The sequence below is a fragment of the Manis pentadactyla genome, chromosome X, assembly GCF_030020395.1.
Source record: "Manis pentadactyla isolate mManPen7 chromosome X, mManPen7.hap1, whole genome shotgun sequence".
Classification (NCBI taxonomy): domain Eukaryota; kingdom Metazoa; phylum Chordata; class Mammalia; order Pholidota; family Manidae; genus Manis; species Manis pentadactyla.
In genome coordinates this window covers 26637585-26657817 of record NC_080038.1, presented here as the reverse complement: position 1 = coordinate 26657817, position 20233 = coordinate 26637585, and the positions used below count along the sequence as shown (strand labels likewise).

The 20233-nt window shown below is 35.5% G+C and overlaps 1 protein-coding gene across 1 annotated transcript in view; it reads left to right on the top strand.

Moving 5' to 3' along the window:
- Positions 1-20233, top strand: part of DMD (dystrophin) — a 2193636-nt gene that overhangs the window by 654360 nt on the left and 1519043 nt on the right. The window contains exon 12 of the mRNA XM_036917975.2: positions 426-576. Coding sequence (XP_036773870.2) covers positions 426-576 — 151 coding nt within the window. The remainder of the gene's footprint in view (positions 1-425; positions 577-20233) is intronic.

The following is a 20233-nucleotide window of genomic DNA, read 5'->3' as shown; positions in this document are numbered from 1 at the left end:
AGATGGGAATAGACTCCATCTCTTCACGGGAAAAGTGACATAGAATTTGTGGCCATCTTTAATCACCACATATATTAAAACAATAGAAATATAAACAAATGATTGCCAGGATATACTACTTAGCAGTATACTATCCTATACTACTACTACAGGATATGTTACCAGACATGTCTTGCACTTTAGTTAGTATGTTCACATTTAGTTAGCTATGAGAAATTTTCTAAAAATTGTGCTATGTGAGAAAGAATAACTTCGGGGGTGATTGTGGACTGTACTTAGATTTATTCTTAATGTCCAACAGATGCCAAACAGTGGGTGCACACCAGAAATTATAAATGTCAACAGTTTTGCCTAGTTACAGGTTTAATTTTAGTAAGTAAAATTGTTTTGATAGAGGTAATAATAGACATCTTTCAAATTTTCAGTTTACATAAAGTTCTAATGGATCTCCAGAATCAGCAACTAAGAGAGTTAAGTGACTGGCTAACAAAAACAGAAGAGAGAACAAGAAAAATGAATAAAGAGCCCCTTGGACCTGATCTTGAAGACCTAAAATGCCAAGTGCAACAGCATAAGGTTAGTATATTTTATGCAGTTAGCTTTCTACTGGAAAACAAACTCTATATGTGTACTCTGTATACACATATATGCAAATGTTGTGGTTTACAGACAGAAAATAATTAAAACTTCAATCAAGAGGAGTTTTAAAATTGTTTTTACCTAAACGTTTTTTGAAAAGTTTGTTTTCTTCAAATACAAAATAACTAGGCTTTTCATGTTTGAAAAAAACTTAAAACATATTCCTGGAGGAGAACAATGCTAGGTATATGATTTATTAAAGTTTTGGTTTCCTGGAATAGGTTCTCTGTAGGGACTACCTGCCATGCAGATTTAACTAATGTGACAGGATTTTTTTTACATGCTTTTACCTTCAATTCATAATGTCTCAGCAGGCAATACTTGATGAAAAGTGAACATTTGTAACATTGCTTTCCTAGAAATACAGAATTTATTAATTTTAACATTTCTATTTTATCTTTCTTCAGTTTATTTGTACATTTACAATTATACTTCCTGGTTGCCAGAAAGCGTTTGCTCTTGCTGTGATTAGGACTGCTACATTAATATTTTTTTATAGCATCCACTTTTTAAAAAATGAGGTATAAATGACATGTAACATTATATTTGTTTCAGGTATACAACAGGATGACTCAATATTTGTAAACACTGCAAAGTGATTACCACAATAAGTCTACTTACCATCCATCACCATACAAAGCTGTAGTTTTTTTTAGCTTGTGATAAGAATTTTTAAGATCTATTCTTCTGGCAGCTTTCGAATAATGCACTACAATGTTCTTGACTATAGTTACCATGCTGTACATTGCATCCCCATGAGTTATTTATTTTGTGACTGGAAGTTAGTACCTCTTGATCCCCTTCACTCATTTTGTTCATACCCCCACGGCTCTCGCCTCTGGCAACCACCATTCTGTTCTTTGTATCTAGTTTTATTTTGTTTTTTGGTCTACATATATGTGAAATCATACAGTATTTGTCTTTTTCTTAGTTAACTTAGCATAGTACTCACTAGGACCATTCATGTTGTCATAAATGGCAAGATTTCATTCTTTTTGTGGCTAATATTCCATTGTGTATGTATGTCATATCTTCTGTATTCATTCATTTATCTGTGGACATTTAGGTTGCTTACATATCTTGGGTATTGTAAATAATGTTGCAGGAAATATAGGGGTACATATATCTTTTCAAATTAGTGGTTTTTTATCCATCAGGCAAATCCCCCAAAATGGAGTTATTGGATCCTATGGTATTTCTATTTTTTAATTTTTTGAGGAACCTCCACTGTTTTCCACAGTGGCTGAACCAGTTTAGATTTCCACCAACAGTGTAGGAGGGGTCCATTTTCTCCACATTCTTGCCCAACACTTGTTATTTCTTGTCTTGTTGATAATTAGCCATTCTGTATGACTCAATATCTCATTGTGGTTTTGATGAGCCTCTCCCTGGTGACTAACAATGTGGAGCATCTTTCCATGTATCTGTTTAGCCATCTGTGTGTCTTCTTTAGAAAAATGTCTATTCAGGTCCTCTGCCCATTTTTAAACTGCATTATTTGGTTTTTGGTGTTGAGTTGTATGAGTTTTATATATTTTGGATATGAATTTTTTATCAGATATATCATTTGCAAATATACTCTTCCATTCAGTAGGTAACCTTTCTGGTTTTTAATGCTTTCCTTTGCTGTGAAGAAGCTTTTAAGTTTGATGTATTCCCACTTGTTTATTTTTGCTTTTGTTTCCTTTGCCTGGGGAGACATATCCAAAAAAACAAATATTGCTGAGGCCAATGTCCAAGAGTATACTGCCTGTGTTTTCTTCTAGGAGTTTTATGGTTTCAGTTCTTACATTAAAGTCTTTAATCCCTTCTGAGTTATATTTTGTGTACAGTGTAAGATAATAGTCTATTTTCATTTTTTTGCATGTGGCTGTCCACTTTTCTGATCACCATTTTTTGAAAAGACTGTCTTTTCTTCACTGTGTGTTCTTGCCTCCTTTGTTGTAAGTTAATTGTTGTAAACTAATTAATTAATTGGGTTTATTTCTGGGTTCTCTCCTTTGTTGATATGTGTGTTTGTTATTGTGCCAATACCATGCTGTTTTTATCACCATAGCTTTGTATTACAGTTTGAAATCAGGATGCAAGATGTATTAAGCTTTGTTCTTTCTCAAGATTGTTTTCCTATTCAGGTTCTTTTGTAGTTCTATACAAATTTAGGATCATTCTAGTTATGTGAAAAATGAAATTGAAATTGTCGTAGCATTTCCCTGAATCTGTAGATTGCTTTACATAATATGGACATTTTAATAATATTATGTCTTACAATCTATGAGCACAGAATATCTTTCCAATTATTTAGGTCATTTTCAATTTCATTCATAAATGGCTTAGTTTTCAGAGTACAGATTTTTCACCTCCTCAGTTAAATTTATTCCTAGGTATTTTATTCTTTCTGATGCAATTGTATATGAATGGGATTGTGTTCTTAATTTATCCTTCTGATAGGTCATTGTTAATGTGTAGAAACACAACAGATTTTTGTTTATTGATTTTGTACCCTGCAACTTTTCTGAATTTGTTCTAATTTTTGGTGAAGTCCTTAGGGTTTTCTATATATAAAGTCATGTCATTTTCAAATAGTGACAGTTATTTCAAGAGCGCTTCATTCTAATAACTGTAAGAAAACTAACTCTATGTTTATTGTAGGAACAAGGCCTCGCCCAGTCCATGAGGGCACACACATACAGAGAAAAATCTTTGTGATAGGATTACGGTTGCCAGATATAGCAAATAAAAATAGAAGCCTCGTTAAATTTGTATTTCAGATAAAACAAATTTTTTTAGTGTAAACATATTTCCAGTTTTTCATGTTTATCTGAAATTCAGATTTTACTGGGTATTCTGGGTTCTATGTAATAATTTTACTTAGGATTCTGTGGTTCTTTGATTTATAGCTTTGAAAGGAAATATCTGTTCCCTCAATTCATAATTCCTAAATCTGCATGTCACCCAACTTCATTCTTTCTTTTTATAACATTTTGTTAGGAGCTAGCTTCACAGTTCTTCCATGCAGAAGAAGGTTACCTTTCTTTCTAATTCCCAGAGTTCTTTTCTTATTTAATGACTTCAGTTTCAGTGACAAATTGGGCTGACCTTTTCTATTGCTGCCTGCAAAAGCTGTCCTGGGGACAAACTTTAAGATCAAGCAGTTTAAGGAGAGCTACAGCTATGGTAAGCCCCATTCACTGTTCCATCAGGGAAAAAAAGTCACCATATTCTAATTTTCCTATGAAAATTGTGATGAAGAGATGTTGATTTGTCACATGTTTTAATTGATCATCTGATTAAGAAGTGAGATCTAGTGCTAGATCCAGTGAAAATGTGGACTGTTTTTCCTGTGTCATCCTACAGTCATCTGCTAGATTCCATGCCTGCCCTCTTTCTGTTGGCCTACACTGGGAGTTGTGTGCAGTTTTTGTGTACACCAGTGGCTTCTCTATGAGGATATTTACTGGCCACAGGAGGGTCTCAGCGAGTTTGAGGGTGCGCAGGAAGTGCAGTTACTGCTGCCAAAGCTGCTGTTAAGCAACAAACGATAGGAGATTATTTATAAATACCCAGAATCCTTGCTCAATGATGGGACAATTCCATGATGTCTTTCAATTTCCAGTCTCTCAGAGGGTTCCCAGCAACACTGGGCTCCATATCTTCATGGGGGCAAACTCTCTCACTTCCTCACCCTCTTATAATGTCTTCTGAGATCACTTCCCAAATAAACTATTTGCACCCAAATACTTGGCTCAGAGTCCGGGGAAGAACCCAACATAAGACAACCTTCTCATCCTGGAAGCCTGAGTACTCTCCCAGCTTTATCACTAACTAAATGTATACATTTCAGAAATGATTTAATCTCTCAGGTTCTCCATATCTTCACTTTGGAAATAAAAGTGATGAGCCAGTTGATTTCTAGTGTTCCTTCCAGTCGTGGTTTTAATGTTTCCATTAGTTTTGGAATGTGAAGCTTTTCAGGAAAGGGCAAGACTAAGGCCAGTAGCATCAGACATCAGAGGGAAGGATGTTAGCCCTGAATGTCTGGAGTCTGTGAAAAAAGACAGGAGGAAGAACACCAAAAGAGAAATGGTAGAAGAATGGTAGGGTTGTCATATCTGTGAGTAACACGGTGACTATGAGCAGAGGTGTTAGCTTGAAACTCTGAACATACCCTTCATTAAGGTTAGACAGGCTATCCAGAATCTTCATATTCTGGCAATTACCTGAGAGGTTTTCTACATTCCTCTGGAAGATATAGAGTGAATAGAATGAAAAATACTTGAGTAATATTGTCATAAAATTTGAATAAATTTACCATTACTTGAAAATGTGCCATGCTGATGAGTATGAAATTGCTTTGAAGAGAGTAATTTGAAATAAAAAGAAAGCAAAAGAATTATATGCAGGTTGATTATGTAATCTTTTACACTAAGAACTTGCTCTTATAAGTGCATAAAGAGAAACAGAAGGACATGGTTTGCTAGCTTAGGGAGTGAAATCAACATCCACCTTTAAATTTTACACCCACTTTAGGATATTATTACTGTTTATAAAAGTAAGACAAGGGAGGAGATGGGATTAAAGATGGTGGCATGAGAGGTGAGAAAGAAACCTCCACCAAAAAACCATATATAATATGAAAATATAACAAATCAAATCCTGAAAGAGCAACAGGAAAGAAGGCTGTGGCAGACTGTCTACACCTGGGGAAACCATCAGACCTCAAGGAAAAGGGTAATGTACCAAAGCCATGATCCAGAGGAACCTAAACCCTTCCCCCACCTCAATTCACCAGAGAGAGGAAGAGAAATGGAGGGGGAAAGGGGTGAAGGCATGGGACTGCTGAATACCCAGCCCTGGATAAGTGCTCTGAGAGCATGAACTTACATTACATGGTGCTCTGGAGATTAGTGGGGTTGGAAAGCTAAGACAGGCAGAATAATTGGAGAAACTGAGATTCCAGCCACTTGTGGAAAACAGGGATCCACATCCAGCCACTCTGGGAAAAAATAAAGGTGGTCAGTCTGAGAGACATCTTAGCAGCGAGAGGGCTGCTAAAGGGACAAGGATTGCACAGAGTTTGCTGCTCAGGAGAAAGAAGAGGTGGACAAAATTGTTCAGGTGCACTCTACCCAGCAGGTGGGAACTTTTAGGCGCTTCAGGTACTCCATCCCCCTGGCTGGCTACTCAATATTTTTTCATTCCCAGAGATCTTTTCTTCTCTCTCTGCTTCAGCTTCTTTGTATTCCTAGTCTGTAATTTCTATTTCATTTACTGTCTCCTCTACATCTAATCTTCTTTTAAGTCCCTCCATTGTATGTTTCATTTCAGATACTGTATTCTTGAACATTTGTATCTCATTCTTGATATTCCTCCCTGAGTTCTTGAGGACAGCTCCAAGGATGCCACTGTGATATGCAGCCTTCTGCACCTTCCTCCCAGCTGGCACTGGCTTGCAAACTGGCTATCCCTGCCATTGTTGCAGGCCAGCTGGAAGGCGGCCCCCCCTACAGCAGCTACAAATGCAAAGCATAGAGGCATCTCCCGGAGTGCTTGACCCACTGGCCCTAGCAGTGGACACAGGCACTGTAGCTGGTAAGCAGGAAAGACCTCTTTCCTCATGACAGGCAATGGTGCTGCTTCCCTAAGACCCCTGTCATCGCTCCAGGGATTGAGCAGCACCAGAGAGTAGAGCTTCTGGGAACTAGAGGGCGCCACATACAAATATGAAATGTCAAAGGAACCTGGTTCAAATCAAAATCCCACAAACAACAAAAAGAGGGCAAAGTGAAACTGAACTCATAACTCTTCCTGAAAAAGATCTCAAAATAAAAATCATAAACATGCTCATGAAGCTACAGAAAAATATTCAAGAACTCAGGGAGGAATATCAAGAATGAGATACAAACATTCAAGAATACAGTATCTGAAATGAAACATGCAATGGAGGGACTTAAAAGCAGATTAGATGAAGTAGAGGAAATAGTAAATGAAATAGAAATTACACAACAGGAATAAAAAGAAGCTGAGGCACAGAGAGAAAAAGGATCTCTAGGAATGAAAGAATATTGAGAGAAACTGTGTGACCAATCCAAACAGAACAATATTTGCATTATAGGGGTACCAGAAAAACAAGAGAGAGTAAAAGGCATAGAAAGTGTCTTTGAAGAAATAATTGTTGAAAATTTCCCCAATCTTGGGAAGGAAATAGCCTCTCAGGCCATGGAGGTGCACAGATCTCCCAACACAAGGATCCCCAAGGAAGACAACACCAATACATATAACAATTAAAATGGCAAAGATCAAGGATAAAGACAGAGTATTAAAAGCAGCCAGAGAGAAAAAAGAACATATACAAAGGAAAACCCATTAGGCTATCATCAGATTTCTCAACAGAAAATTTACAGGTCAGAAGGGAGTGATGTGCTATATTTAATGCAATGAAACAGAAGGGCCTCAAACCAAGAATACTCTACCTGGCAAGATTATCACTTAAATTTGAAGAAGGGATTAATCAATTTCCAGATAAGCAAAAGCTGAGAGAATATACCACCCACAAACCATCTCTACAGTGTATTTTAGAGGCACTTTTCTAGATGGAAGTGCTCCTAAGGGTAAATAGCTATCACCAGAAGAAATAAAATGATAGTAAAGAAAGTAGAACAATTAATTACTAAGAAGATGTAAAATTAAATCAACCATCCCCAAAGTCAGTCAAGGGATAGACAAAGAGTGCATAATATGGTACCTAAAATGTAAAGCACGGAGGAGGAAGAAAAAGGAGTACAAAAAAAAGAACCTTAGATTGTGTTTGTAATAGTATATTAAGTGAGTTAAACTTGACAGATAGTAAGGAAGTTACCCTTAAACCTTTGGTAACCACAGATCTGAAGCCTGCAAAGGCAATAAGTACATACCTATCGATTATCACCCTTAATGTAAATGATCTGAATGCACCAATCAAAAGACATAGAGTCACTGAATAGATAAAAAAAAAAGACCCACCTATATGCTGCCTATAAGAGACTCACTTTAAACCCAAAGACATAGGGATGGAAAAAGATACTTCATGGAAACAATAAGGAGAAAAAAGCAGGAGTTGCAATACTTGTATCAGATAAAATAGACTTCAAAACAAAGAAAGTAACAAGCGATAAAGAAGGACATTATATAATGGTAAAGGGGTCTGTCCAACAAGAGGATATAAGCATTATAAATATCTATGTACCCCACACAGAAGCACCCAAATATGTGCAACAAATACAGAATTAAAGGGGAAATAGAATGCGATGCATTCATTTTAGGAGACTTCAGCACCCCACTCACTCCAAAGGACAGATCAGCAGACAGAAAATAAGTAAGGCGACAGAAGCACTGAAAAACACAATGGAACAGGTGGAACTAACTGACATCTACAGAACACTCCACTCAAAAGCAGTAGGATACACATTCTTCTCAAGTGCACATGGAATATTTTTAAGAATAGATCATATACTGGGCCACTAAAATATCCTCAGTAAATTCAAAAAGATTGAAATTGGGCCAGCCAGCTTCTCAGACCACAAAGGTATGAAATTAAAAATAAATTATGCAAAGAGAATGAAAAAGCTCAGAAACACATGGATGCTTAACAACATGCTCCTAAATAATCAATGGATCAATGACCAAACAAAAATAGAGATCAAGCAATATATGGAGACAAATGACAACAATAACTCAACACCACAAAATATGTGGGACACAGCAAAGGCCGTGCTAAGAGGGATGTATATTGCAATACAGGCCTACCTCAGGAAAGAAGAAAAATCACATATGAACAGTCTAAACACACAATTAAGGAAACTAGAAAAAGAAGAAGAAATGAGGCTCAAATCAGTAGAAGGAGGGACATGATAAAGATCAGAGCAGAAATAAATAAATTTGATAAGCATAAAACAATAGAAAGAATTAATGAAAGCAGGAGCTGGTTGTTTGAGAAAATTAACAAAATAGATAAACCCCTAGCCAGACTTATCAAAAAGAAGAGTCTACACACATAAACAGAATCATAAATGAGAAAGGAAAAATTACTACGGAACCCAGAGAAATACAAAGAATTATGAGAGAATACTATGAAAAATATATGCTAACAAACTGGATATCCTAGAAGAAATGGACAACTTTCTAGAAAAATACAACCTTCCAAGACTGACACAAAGAAAGAGAAAATCTTAACAGACCAATTACCAACAACAAAATTGAATTGGTAACCAAAAAACTCCCTAAAAACAAAACACCTGAACCAGATGGCTTCACCACTGAATTTTATCAAACATTTAGTGAACACCTAATACCCATTCTCCTTAAAGTTTTTCACAAAATAGAAGAGTAGGGAATACTTCCAAACTCATTGTATGAAGCCAGCATCACTGTGATACCAAAACCATGCAAAGACACCGCAAAAGAAGAAAATTGCAAACCAATGTCCCTAATGAATATAGATGCAAAGATACTAAACAAAATATTATCAAACCAAATTAAAAAATACATCAAAAAGATCACCTATCATGATCAAATAGAATTTATTCCAGGGATGCAAGGATGGAAACATATTAAAAAATCCATCAACATCACCACCACATCAACAAAAAGAAAGACAAAAACCACATGATCATCTCCATAGATGCTGAAAAAGCATTAGACAAAACTCAACATCCATTCATTATGAAAACTCTCAACAAAATGGTATAGAGGGCAAGTACCTCAACATAATAAATGTCATATGTGACAAACCCACAGCCAACATCATATTTAATAGTGAGAAACTGAAACGTTTTCCTTTAAGATCAGGAACAATGCAAGGATGCCCACTCTCCCCGCTTTTATTCAACATAGTTCTGGTGGTCCTAGCCACAGCAATCAGACAACACAGAGAAATAAAAGGCATCCAGATTGGCAAAGAAGTTAAACTGTCATTGTTTGCAGATGATATGATGTCATAAATAAAAAGCCCTAAACAATGCACTCCAAAACTACTAGATCTAATATCTGAATTCAGCAAAGTTGCGGGATCCAAAATTAATACACAGAAATCTGTTGCATTCCTATACACTAATGATAAACTAGCAGAAAGAAATCAGGAAAACAATTCCATTCACAATTACATCAAAAAGAATAAAATACCTAGGAATAAACCTAACCAAGGAAGTGAAAGACCTATACCCTGAAAACTACAAGACACTCATGAGAGTAATTAAAGAAGATACCAATAAATTTAAACACATCCTTTGCTCATGGATAGGAAGAATTAATATTGTCAAAATGGCTATCCTGCCTAAAACAATCTACAGATTCAATGCAATCCCTATCAAAATACCAAACAGCATTCTTCAACGAACTGGAACAAATAGTTCCAAAATTCATATGGAACCACTAAGGACCCCGAATAGCCAAAGCAATCCTGAGAAGGAAGAATAAAGATGGGGTGATTACGCTCCCTGGCTTCAAGCTCTACTACAAAGCCACAGTAATCAAGACAATTTGTTACTGGCACAAGAACAGATCCATAGGTCAGTAGAACAGACTAGAGAGCCCAGATATAAATCTAAGCATATATGGTCAATTAATACTATAAAGGAGCCATGGACATGCAATAGGGAAATGACAGCCTCTTCAACAACTGTTGTTGGCAAAACTGTACAGCTACATGTAAGAGAATGAAACTGGATTATTTTCTAACCCCATACATTCAAAGATCTGAATGTAAATCATCAAACCATAAAACTCTCAGAAGAAAACATAGGCAAAAATCTCCTAAATATAAACTTGAGCAACTTTTTCCTGAACGCATCTCCTTGGGCAAGGGAACCAAAATCAAAAATGAACAAATGGGACTGCATCAAGCTAAAAATCTTCATACAAGAAAGTACACCATCAGCAAAACCAAAAGGCATCCTACAGTATGGGAGAATATATTTGTAGATGACATATCAGGCAAGGGGTAAACATCCAAAATATATAAATAGCTCACATGCCTCAACACCGAAAAAGCTAATAACCCAATTAAGAAATGGGCAGAGGATATGAACAGACACTTCTCCATAGAAGAAATTCAGATGGCCAACAGGTAAATGAAAAGATGCTCCACATCACTAATTATCATGGAAATGCAAATTAAAAACACAATGAAATATCACCTCACACCAGTTAGGATGGACAACATCAAAAAGACTTGGAACAACAAATGCTGGCAAGGATGCAGAGAAAGGGGAACCCTCCTACACTGCTGGTGGGAATGTAAGCTAGTTCAACCATTGTGGAAAGCAATATGGAGGTTCCTCAAAAAACTAAAAACAGAAATATCATTTGACCCGGGTTTCCCACTCTTAGGAATTTATGCAAAGAATAGAAGTTCTCAGATTCAAAAAGACGTATGCACACCTATGTTTATCACAGCACTATTTACAGTAGCCAACATATGGAAGCAATGTAAGTGTCCATCAGTAAATGAATAAAAATATAAAGAAAGTAAGATAAGGGAAAAGCATATAGGTAAGAGACAGCCTGACAATTGATAATATACTTTTGTTACTTGATGTATTATGGTAAGAAGAAAATGATTTAACAAAACCAAACAATTTATAAAGGAATTGCATTTATTTAAATGTGAAACATAGATTTTCTTAAAAGTATACACTAAAAGGGGTAATGATTTTTTAGTCTTGCCATGCTTTATAAAGCAGAAGATAAGTGTTCTTTCCTTAGGTACCTGAGTTCAAACTAAGGCCCTATTTAAATAGTCATCATTTCACTTTACATCTTTTCTTCCCAAGAATTGTAAGAAAATGAAAAGGAAATTTCTCCCTCTGACAACAATATATATCAGTAACACTGAAATAGTCAAAAAAGCAATTCCAACCTGCTGTACCACCACACTTCCCACCTAACATAATATTTACTTTTTACAATTTTTTTGTATAGATAGACATTAAATCCTTGAATCTTCCTCTTTATTTTCCCAAGTTATGATTATAGATGCCCAAATTAAAGAAAACATACAGGTTTTCTTTGCTGGGAATTTATTTAAATTCTGCTTAGTTCAGAGGGATCTGGCGGTCTCTTTCTCAGTTGGAGGGTAAAATTAAATATTTGCAAGTCTTTCAAGTTCACGAGGAATATTGCAGATATGCTTCTCTATGTTCTGTGAAAGGATCTTTAGGATCTTTTACTATATTCATTTCAACCACATTTTATTACAAGGCAGGCTAGAAATGTAACCACTGTTGAAATGCCATGGATATAAGTCACTTTTACTGAATCTTCCAATTAGGCAAAGTGTAATGATTGATCCTGTATTAGTGGTTATTATTAAATCTAGCCAAACTGTCAACTCTGGGTAACTGGGAATAGTTCAGTTTGCTGTAAAATTTGGAATAGACCATTATTTATATTTATTTCTTTGGGAAGATAAGTTTGAGGTTTACTTTAGATCTGAGTTACCCAAAAAAGATTCTCTTGGGAATGAATAAATTGCAAATATCATTCCCCTTGTGAAGGAGCAGGTCAGAAAAAATTCTGGTTGGCTCTTTGTGTCTTAAGAGACAGACTTTCTTAGTGCAATTGATAAGGAATAAAAGGATTTCCCCTTGAAGAAGTAACAATAGTATTGAGGAATAAAAGTCTGTTGTTGGATTGAAGATTCACTAATGGGAAAGATGTTTGCTATTTTGTAGGGTCCTTCTATCAAAAGGAGAATATTAGACTGAGGAATCTTGTCTTACAGCACAGTTGGGCTGAGATGAGGTTTAAAGCTTAATTTACTAGCAAAGTTTCCGGTTCTTTGAAGAGACTTAGACTTTTGTTATTAGCTACATTGGTTTAATAACAACATTAACACAATCCTTGCCATACAAGTTATTTGAATTTGCAAATAAATGTGAGATGTGCACTATATTTTGACTTCAGTGAATGTTCTTTGTTACATACTGATAATACAAGTTAAATGATCTCTTAGAAGCTCAGTCACCTATCCTTTCCTTGAAGCTTAGCTAATCTCAAACATTTGGGTTACTATGATTATAAAACCTCCTCTTCTGGTGACCTTTAAAATGATCTAGATGTTCATGTAATGGGGGCAGTTTAAGTATAATTTTGCTAAAGGATTTGACATTTCATTTTATTCCATTGCTTTCTATTCTGCATTACTGAACAAATACTTTTTAAAGCACAACAGGTGCTGTGAAGAATACAGAGACCTACTATACATGGAATTTCCCTCAAGAAGCTCACAGGCTAGTACATCAGATAAAGATAGAAAACAGCTGACAATTATACAGGGCAGAATATGACATGTGGCTTGTTAATATTAAAATCAGTGATTTTTGGGGGCAAAGAAAATGAGGTAGGGAAATATAGGGTATGTCACTTGCCTGGGTAATGTGTTACACTATGGTTGGTGCAATAGGGCTACAGCCTGATCAGAGGGTCTTGAACTCAAGACTCAGGTATGTAGAGTTACTCTGTGGGTAACAGGAAGCTATTATTGATGAGAAATTAAACTGAAGAGAACAGTGATTTAGGAAAATTTATCTTAATTTTTAAGATATATATTATAAGATAAATTAGAACACTGATAAACAGGAGGCCAGATGACATGTTAAGAAGATATTGCAGGAAGTATGCAGATCTGAAATGAAGCCAGTGTCAATGCAAATTATTAACAGGTATAAGAAACACTTTGGAAATCAACAAGGAACCAATGGTAACAGATTTAGGGAATGAGCAAAGGCTCAAAATAATAGACTCTGCTACTGGGCAATTGGAAGGCCAAAGACAGATTTTTAAAAATAGACAATACTAAAAGAGTAATGCAGTGATTGGGAATAAGAGGTATGATTCTGAAGGCTAAGAATACCATAAAATCAAGTACTGTTTTTAGAACTAGTCAGCTTGCCTCCATCTTTAGCAAGAATAAAAGTACATGTTATTTTGTTTTCTTCAGGTAAATCCCCAGAAGTGAAATTAGTAGGTCATATGGTATTTCTATTTTTGATTTTCTGAGGAACCTCCACATGGCTGCACCAATTTATATTCCCACCGAGAGTGTAGGAGCTTCCCTTTTTTTCCCATCTTTGCCAACACTTGTTATTTCTTGTACTGTTTATTTTAGCCATTCTGACTGGTGTGACATGACATCTCATTGTGGTTTTGATGAGCATTTCCCCAATGATTAGTGATGTTGAGCATCTTTTCATGTGTCTGTTGGCCTTCTGTAATCACTAATTAAAAATATATTTGCACCCCTATGTTTACTCCAACATTATTTACAATGGTTCAGATATTAGGAAAAGAACTTAAGTGTTCAGCAATAGATGAATGGATAAAGAAAAGGTGGTACATATATATAATGGAATATTATTGAGACATAAAAAAGAACAAAACCTTGGTATTTGCAACAACATGCATGGAGGGCATTATGCTAAGCAAACTAATTCAGACAGAGAAAGACAAATACTATATGATTTCACTTATATATGGAATCTACAAAAATAAGCAAACAAAACAAATAGACTTATGAATACAGAAAACTGGGTTGCTATAGGGGAGGGGTGATGGGGGTGGGCAAAACTGGTGAATGCAATAAAGACATACAAAATATCAGTTATAAAATAAACAAGTCACAGGGATGAAAAATACAGCATAGGGAGCAGAGTCAATAATATTGTACTAACTTTATAAAGTGACAGATGGTAACTACACTTATCATGGTGAACATTTCATAATATGTATAATTCTTGAATAACTATGTTGTACACCTGAAACTAATATAAAATTGTGTATCAACTATATTTCAATAAAAAGTACATTAGTTACTGCTATAAAAAGTTATTAATGCTATAAAATTCCATTCCGTTTTCTATCTTTTGGTCCCATAGTGCTTAATGAATGTTTGATGGCTATGGCAGTAAAGATAAACAGTGTAATTAGGAAAAAAACACTGTGCTACAGCCAGAGAACCTGATAGACTTCTTATGTGTTTCTCCAATGCCTAGCCAAGTACATAGCACATAACTGATGCTCAGTAAATGTTATTTGGAGCAGATACTTTAAATAATTCTGACTAGTACTATCACACACAGAGGCTTTATCATTGCTTCCTTGCTGACAGAGCCACAAATCTTAAAACAATAAAAAATTGTGAGTAGGGACAAGAAAACAACTCCTATAGAAAGATGGAATACATCTATAAAGCAATTTACATGGAGATACTATTTCTGGTACCTTCTCACTACTTCTAGCTTTTGTCCTTTCCTTCTATCTCTGTTTCATTCCCTGTTAAAAGATCCTAATGGTTGTAACCCCAATATCTGTAAATATCATAGAAGATGCCACCAGCAGTCATGCTTGGGTATATCCACCGATATCAAGGCTGTAACCCTTGGTTATATGAAAAAGGAAAGCCATTCAATGGGATCAAATCCTTAGCTGGCTACCTACCACAGGATTCATGAGGAAGATGTGCAGAGTGGACCATCCAGGCAAACTGTCAGTAATCATAAGACTTTGTTTTAAAATTTGTGTGTAGAACTCTGGCCTTGTGAGTTAGGTTGAACTTCATATAAATTATAAGGACTCTTTTTTTTTTTTCCTTCTGACCCCAGTCCTAGGCTAAATTGGATCTGGTTGGCCCTTTTAAGCTGGGCTTACAAATTAACCTTTCTTCCCAGATTCTTAGTAAAAAAGGAGCAGGACAAGGCCTATAGATGTTCTGTCTCTTTCTTTGGTTTCCATGTAGATCTTACTTGAACTTTAAGGGCCAGGCAATAGGAACCATTGGGAGAAAAACATACATTCTGTCAAGTGGGAGAAGACCCCGTGACTATATTAATACCCAGTATTATGACAAGTAGGTATCAAGAGAGAATCTCCAGAGAAGAAAGATTCTGAGCAAAAAGTGAAAAACAATATTACCCAGGGAAACTAAGCCATGCAGATAAAAGTAACTTGAACCTTCTACTAATGCCCCCAACTCCATGTTAAACACTATTTTGTGATTGGCATTTGTCACTAAGATGACCCATTGTTAAATTGCTTTCAAAAAGTAAAAACATATAGTAGCACCTAACCTGAATGGATTTTTTTAAGCAAGCTTTGTGGTAGTAGTCTTTGAAATCTAATAGGTGAAATTAAGGTGTCAACAGAGGGATAAATCGTGGAATCAACTGAATATACACACATGCACATACACTTACAGATGAGTTTCTTTTTATTTATGTGCTTTTTCATGTGGAGTTACACAAAAGAGATGGATTTATATCTTAGATTTATTTGAGCTAAATTAACATCTCTTAGAAGAAGTATAACTCAGATTCTGAAACTAGACTGCCTAAACTAGGATTAAAACCTAGCTCTGTCACTTGTGAGCTGAATGATTTTGCCCAAGTTACTTAACCATTTTTTGCCTGAGTTTTCCCAAGTATGAAGTCAGGATGATGATGATATCTGTCTTACAGAATTGATAAAAAATATTTAATACACAATTACATGAAAATACTTAGAATAATACCTGATACCCAGAATTATATGAATGATCTTAGCTATTATGAATGTATAAGACATGACTCCTGTCCATATGAAATTGATGTGTGTGGTAACAATATTCTTTTGCTATAAAGATGTGGCAAGTTAATGTAGAAAAGGATATCACATAGTCTACAGAGCAGTATATGTATGATACCGTTTTAAAGTTTTCAATCTAGTTGAGAAGAAAGCTAATTTCCCATCAACATACTATAAACAAGCAGTATATTCCAAGGATAACTTTGCATATGAGAGAATGCCATTAATTTCATTAAAATATTAACAATATCAATGAAATCCATGCCCATATTCTTATTTTAACAAATCAAGTGATTCTAGCTAATAGACTACTAATTAGTTAATTAGGAATCACTGGGTACTGACTCAAGTAATTTTGCTCAAAATGTCACAGCCTTGTTTTAAAGTGCATCACTGCATGTACTGAAGTATAACTAAGACCCCCTCATCTTGGAGACACTTTATATTTTATACTTAGTTTCTCCTGTAATGCTTCTTTATTAGAAATTTCTGGCCTCTGAGAAGGGTAAAAAAAAAAAAAGGAAATAGAGGACCCTATCTCTGGCTTACTGAGTTAGTCTCATGTAAAGTATCTATTTTCCTTAACAAAGAACAGTTAATTTCAGCTCCCTTGAATAGGCAATGCAACATTAATAATACAAATGAATTATTTACATATATAAAACATTTTAGAATGCATTTTAGGGGAAAATTCTTCACAAGACAGCCACAAGAAATATAATATGAATTTTAAGAAAGTAATTTTTCTTGAAAAATATATTCATGTATAACAAAATGTATGACTATAAATCTAATCTCATGTTAAAAATAAGATTGAAATTAGCACTGTGTTACTAAGGAATATAAAATTGTTAACTACCATATACTATAATTGTATGTTTCATAGTTCTGTTATTAACAGAATGATTTCTAGTGGTACAACTGGTAGTACTCTATTATTCAATAGAACTACACGTCAGAGATAATTTATACTGCATATCATTTTATATTCCATTAACAATTAAAGATCCGGGTCAAAATTAGTGAGAATGAGAAAACAACTAAATCAGGTATTTTTGCATGATGTTATGCCATTTCAGCACACTGAGAATGTTTATTAATTAAAAGGTATGTGCTATGATTAGCAAGGATATTGAGAATAAATACTGATACCCAGAGGGGCTATTTCCATAGATCTTAGTCCGAGAATGGAATGATATGGTGATAATGTCAGAAATAGAAGAAAATGAGCATTTCCTCACTGCCTACCAATTCTAAGCACTGTGGTAGCTGATTCTAATGTATTACTCATTTAATTCTAGTACTAAACCTGTCCTGGAGGAATTTAAATCCCCAGTTTGAAGATAAATAAATTGTTCAGAGAGGTTAAGGAGTTGCCCAAGGTAGTTAAGTAGTAATTGGTAGATTTGGGCTTTTCATTTTGACCTGTCTGCCTTTGAATCCAGACTGTTTCCCTCAATTCTGAGATTCCAGTGAAGCTGACTCCAGTAATGATCTTAGAGGCTAGAACAAATGGGGAAAGCAGTGAAGAAATCAGGGAAGGTATGGCCTTCAGTTTCCTAGGCTTGGGGATAATCTAGATGGAAGAGACACAGAGACTGTGTATTAAGTCCTCAAACTCAGAGTAAACAATGGGCAAATAGCACATTAGTGTATGAAATGCTCAGAAGTAGAATGCTCAAGGAAATGATTTTTCAACATTAATCCTGTAGCTCTTTGTTTAAAATTAGGGCACAAGGGGTAGAAAGAGAATATAGAAGTAAATAGGCTTCTAATGAGAATGGCAGTAATGCTGAGCAGGAGGAAAATCAGTAGAATTGAATATACATCTACATACTATTAGCCATTCAATGCATTTAATTCCTCTGTGCTGAACCGGAAACCTTCCACCTCAAACAGCTCTCCCCATAATCTTCTTCTGTTCTTTATCAATAATTATTGTGGGGCTAAAGGCAGTTGTAATCATTTATTAGGTTTTCTTGGTGTTCAGTATATCTAATTTCTGATTTCAGTGGTGCAGCTATATGCAAGATGTACGGATGCATGTATCGTGCATAGATTGCAGAGGGAGGAGGAAAGGCGGGAGAATCGAGGGCTATTATTTAGTGATTGGCATCTGTCCTCCTAATTCCATAAAGTAGCTCCTCTCACCATGCTAATTCTTCAGCAATGTATGGGACCCCTAGATTAGTTTGAAGCTACTGTTGTTAATGTCATGTAAATAATTTGGAAGTTAAAGTCTTATTTAAGGATTTAAAATTCATTATGTATTTCTCTAGATCGTAGCACTATGTTGTTCCTTCAGCCTTTCTTTTCTTGGATTTCCAAAACCACATTCCCTTTCTGTGCTCATGATACCTATTACAGCATGGTGCACAGCATGGATTAGATGTGGGTGAATTTGGTGAATGTTGGGTTATAGCAGTGTGGTTTAAAGTTTTGTTGTGAATATGCCCAAATATAAGGTTTTAGAACTAACTAGCTGTTTACATTTATTAAGTTCATACTGTGTGCCAGATGAGGTGCTAACCAATTACAGCTTATTCAGTCCACTATCCACGTAAAGAAATAGGTGCTCTTATTATACCAGTTTTGAAAATTAGAAAGCTAAGGCTTGGTATGGTTGAAACTTCCTCAAGGTCACATAGCTGATTAGCAATGCTTCCAGGAATCAAACCCAGGAAAACTAAGTTCAGATCCAACACCTTTAAATGTGAACTTTTTTTGTCAGTCTGTCACGCATATTATGCCCTTCTCTATTTTTATTCTGAAAGATGTAGGGGCACATTGCCAACTCTGTTTTTGAAACACTTTTTTGTGTTTACTGAGCCTCCTTCCTGCAATTGGGGAAGCATTAGGTGCTTTTAAGATCTTTCAAGTATCTTCGCTGAAATGGTCTTTCAGGCCCCCCTTTGGTAGATTAGGAGTTAGCAGAAATGTAAGCACTTCTTTCAGACAAAAAGATAAAAACAGTGGATTCTGATATAAAGACTAATATAATTATACAATCATATTTAAGTAGATATCAAAATAAAAGCTCTTCTGTTGAGGAAGCTTATTTAAAATATTCAGCAAATTTACAACAAAATTACATACCATAAATAGATTGTCATGGAGAACTAAATAGTACTGTAACCAGTCAGGCTTAGCAAGTGAATATTGGTCTGAAAAGAAAATGGCAAGTCATTTTCAGATCATTTCATTCAGGGAAGCAGGGGATATAGAACCTAGCCCAGAGCAGAGGTGATGGAAAGAAGGAGTAAGAGTGGCCATAAGAGAAAAGGTGAAGAGAAGAATAAATTGCCTACCTCCCCATCATTTCCTAAGAAATCTGAAAACTTCTTGATTTGGCCAGGACACTTTTATTTGAAAATAAAATCAATTCACATCTGGATGCATTAGGCAATTGTTAATTAGTATGTAAGGATTCTTTTTGTTCCTGAGATGTATTTTCCAGGATATTACTTTAGTAAATATTGGATTTATCCCATTCATAGAAACTTTTCTGGTTTCTTAAGGATTTTTACAAGTGTTATATTTGATACAAGCTTTGTTCTCATTGGTCTTTCCTTCTGTGTACATTTATTTGGGTAAGCTAAAAAAAACTACAATTACTTAAGCTAAATATTTTATTAAACATATTTCTAATTATATTAATTTAAAGTGATATGTTTCAGGCACTAGATGGCTTCAGAATCCATGCAGAACCCACAGACTGTTGTTTTTAGGTGTGTGTGTGTGTGTGTGTGTGTGTGTGTCTGTCTGTCTGTCTGTCTGTCTGTCTTGCCAATGGGTTTCAGCCCTGGACAAGTTCACTATTTTTTCAATGAGACTGAAAAAATGACAGTGGGACGTTCTTGGGGTGAAATGGTTTATATCCAACTTTATTCCCATGGTGGCAGGTCAATCACCAGAGTCCCATCCACTCAAAATAAGTTTGCCTGCCACAGCCGGTCTCTGCCTCTGGGCCTCTCTGCACCCACAGCCATCTCAGTCTCTGTCC